The sequence below is a fragment of the Nicotiana attenuata genome, chromosome 11 (assembly GCF_001879085.1).
Source record: "Nicotiana attenuata strain UT chromosome 11, NIATTr2, whole genome shotgun sequence".
Lineage (NCBI taxonomy): Eukaryota > Viridiplantae > Streptophyta > Magnoliopsida > Solanales > Solanaceae > Nicotiana > Nicotiana attenuata.
Genome location: NC_031999.1, coordinates 23,693,778 through 23,697,500, shown reverse-complemented (window position 1 = coordinate 23,697,500; position 3,723 = coordinate 23,693,778). Strand labels below are relative to the sequence as shown.

At 35.6% G+C, this 3,723-nt stretch overlaps 1 protein-coding gene across 1 annotated transcript; it reads right to left on the bottom strand.

Annotated features, from left to right (window-relative positions):
- Positions 565–2,650, bottom strand: LOC109234998. The gene is made up of 2 exons (XM_019401021.1): positions 2,394–2,650; positions 565–641 (listed from the first exon to the last, which is right to left on the bottom strand). Exons 1-2 carry the CDS (start codon positions 2,647–2,649, stop codon positions 592–594), a joined length of 306 nt encoding a protein of 101 aa, XP_019256566.1. The 5' UTR covers position 2,650; the 3' UTR covers positions 565–591.

The window sequence follows — 3,723 nt, the reverse complement described above, 5'->3', positions numbered from 1 at the left end:
CGGATTTTGCTCCGTTGCAAGATATGGCGTTGTAATTGGTTTGTTGCAACGGTTTTTTGCGACGGTTTCGGAGCCGTGGTCATAGCTGTATCTATCGCAACGGTTTTACAGTAGCCTAATACAACAATTATTAAAAGCTATCGCAACGAGTATGAACCGTTGCAATACGACTATTGTAAAGGTGCAAAACCGATGGAATAGACCTACTGGAACAGTTTGTTGATATAGTTTAGCTTATTTATTGCAATAATTATTATTATCTATTGCAATGATCATTACAAGCTAGTGTAACAGTTATTTCAGCTATTGCAATAATTTTTCGAGCTATTACAACATTTATTACAAACTATCGCAATAATTTTTACGAGCTATTGTAATGGAGTAAATTATAATACGCTGGAATTTATACAAACCATTAAAGGAAACTATATTCATCCACAAAATCATCATCAAAAATATCCAACTAGTATTATCCAAATATAAGAGAACACTGACTAACAATTCAAGAGTTAGATTGCATATAAGTTTGCAAAATATTCAAAAATAAGTATAGTCCCAAAACATCTGAAGGTGTAGATCAACCAATACTCTTTAAGTAAGGTCTTCACTGATTTCATCTCCCATTTGTTCATTTTCTTCACCTACAAATTCAAGACATAACAATATTTAGAGGGTAAGGAAAAAAATAAGCATATTCAACCAGTACTTCAACAAGTAAGAAAATTGAGGTTATCTTCAACCAACACTTCATCTATTTAATACTGTAACTACTTTTAGATGACTAGTTTTTGAAGTACAAAATTTATAAGATCACATCAATAATAATAGTAAATATGTGTGTGTAAGCGCCAAGACCATTGTAAGCGCCAACAGTCCCATCATATTGATGCCAGGGATGTTTTGAATGCAAAGAAACAACAAAATATGGAGCTTGCTAAATCTACGGGAGCTTGGTTGATGTTGGAACAGGCAGGGCTTCACATGTATTGGAGGCAGGTTCAACAAAGGAGAAGGACAATCCTAATCCTAGTTTAACTGGATTTTTGGTGCTGAACAGATTGTTCCAGCTGGTGCCGTTGGTCATGGTGCAGTTTAGAATCGAGCTACTACAGGTAGTAATCAACAAGGAACTGATGAATCAAGGAGTTAGGAGTGGTATTGATGCTCTAGAAACTGTGTAGGTAAAGCTGGATCAACAGAAAACTGTTTGGAAATCTAAACTTCCTGCTGATATCTCTGCCGCTACTGCTTTAGCGAGGATTTACCAGGTTGTGGGTTCTGCTTTACAAAATAAAACTATTGTGGATAGGATTGGTGCCCAAGGTGAGGGTGCTACTATGTGACTGATGGAGAGGTGAATGTGCATAAGGCCTATACTACAACTGTTGAACAAAAGGAGCAGGACTTGGCTACTGTGGGATCAAATTATCAGGTTGCTGCTTTGTTAAAAAGACTCTTCTGCCTCTGATGCTTGCTGCAGTGCAGTACAGGAGAAAGGTGATTCACAGTCTCCATCTCTTCTCCATACAAGAAGCACCTATTACTTAATGCAAAACCCTCTTTTGAAGGTTGCTATGGGTAAGACAGGCTTCCCTAGCTGCAATCCAACCCAAGCATGCTGCTTTTATAGGAGCTTTAGCTTTCCAAATCACTTTCCATGGCCAACTAGTATTCGAGTGACCTGCTTGTTTCATAAGTAGGCTGTAACAATTTCTAACAGTAAACTTCCTATCAGTACTCTTTTTCCATACTAATGAATCCTATTTATTTTGATCAATGTAGGTAGATTCCAATTGAAGGAGCAACTGGCAGAAATCTACTATTTCCCGATCATTCAAACTCATTCAAAAACTCACCTGCCAACCTTGCAATTTGAATAAAAAATTTCTAGTCCACAACCCCCATACCTTTGTTTAATTCTAAACACTAAACAGTATCCGGAAATTTTGATTTTCAATCACTCATCACCAGCACATAAACAGAAACTAATCACTCATCACCAACACATAAACAGAAACTCAATCACTCATCACCAGCACATAAACAGATCTGGAGCAGGTTGTGCATAAGGAATATACACAAACAGCTGTTGAAAAAACAGCAGCTCCTATAGCTATTGTTGTGCAATAGGTAGGTGGAAGAAAGAGCTGGACATGTGCTTTTCCAAGCAAATCTGGACAGTTGTGAGGTAGAATACATCACCAGGCGCAAAGAAAAAATAGCAAAATTCGACTATTTCAGCAGGTCGACAAAAAGCTCAAATGACAGTAGTTAATAATACACTGTTAGAGCACCCATCACTTTAAATTCAGGATTAATTAAAAAAATGCAAATTTCTAACTGTACAATCTAAAAATTAGAAGCATCAATTACAGGATTGCGAGGATTCTAACCTTGATTGTTGCTACCAAGAGATGGTCGATGAATTAGGTGAATAGCTGCTGCTTGTGTTAAGGAAGCTTGACCCAATGGACGAGAATACAATGTTGCTAAAGTATTAGCATCAATTGGTAATCCAGAACGTTGAAGTTTTGCTATGATATCTTCTACAATTTCTTGTCTCATCATTGTCTTTTGTTCCTCATATTGTTCCTTCTGTTCCACAATTTTTTCCTCCAATCTTATCATCCTCTCTTCCATCTTTTGCATGTGATCATTTGTTGCATTTGAAGAGGGTTCAAAATGTCCCACTTTCCCTTTCAAAAAGGTTTTTGTAACCCCCCGCCCATACAATCTCAAACGTTCCGGATGTTCGGGTCCCATGATTGATGCAAATTCATTAATTGACTCATCACCATTTTCACTTTGTTGCGTTTCAATACTCTCCATTTCAGCCTATTATACAAATAAAAAAAGAGAAAATTCTCTACTGTTGCCCAAATATTTTTTCCTTCAAAAAGGAGAAGATGCCTTGCTTCAACATCACTATTTCATCCCCTATTCTTATAATTTTAGCCATTGTTGCGATAGAATGATGTCACCAACAACAAAGAGCTTTATATCATGAGTAGTTTTAAAGACTTTTGGGATTCCCCTTATTTATTATGAATTAGGAGAGTCATTCAAATGATTCAAAGAGAATTAAGAGCCTGCAGTTACGTCTATATATAGTCGTTTGCTTTTTGCTATCATAAAGATACACTAATGTATAATTTCTACCATAAAGACACAGTAAGGTGCAACTTATAATAGGAAGATTTTATAAAAATTACCAAACAACTTACAAAAATAAAAACAATTGTCCCTCATTTCTATATACAAACAACAATAATTCATACACCTTTTACAATCAACTTAATACAAGTACCATATAAAAACTACAACATTTCCACATATTTTTTTACCAACAAAGTAAGACAATTTATGGAGTACGAATTACAACCTATACACATATACCTTTCACCAATAAATGGACATAGCCAAACTAGTAAGTCACAAAATATATCAAGAAAAACATATGAGAATTTTCAAGAATAAGAAATAAGATCCATGTAGATACCGTCAAGTTACCTGAATTGATAGCGGCTCCTCTAAGTTCACAAAAAAAAAGCCAATTCAGATGATAAGAAACTAGTTGTAGAGTCTTTCAAACTAGCTTGAAGAGATGATGAAGCTTGAAGGCTATTCACATAGTATCATCTACACACTATGATATTGGATATTACGACAACACCATTTTCAGCGAGCTGCAAAAATTGAGAATACATAAATCAGTTGCTTTTT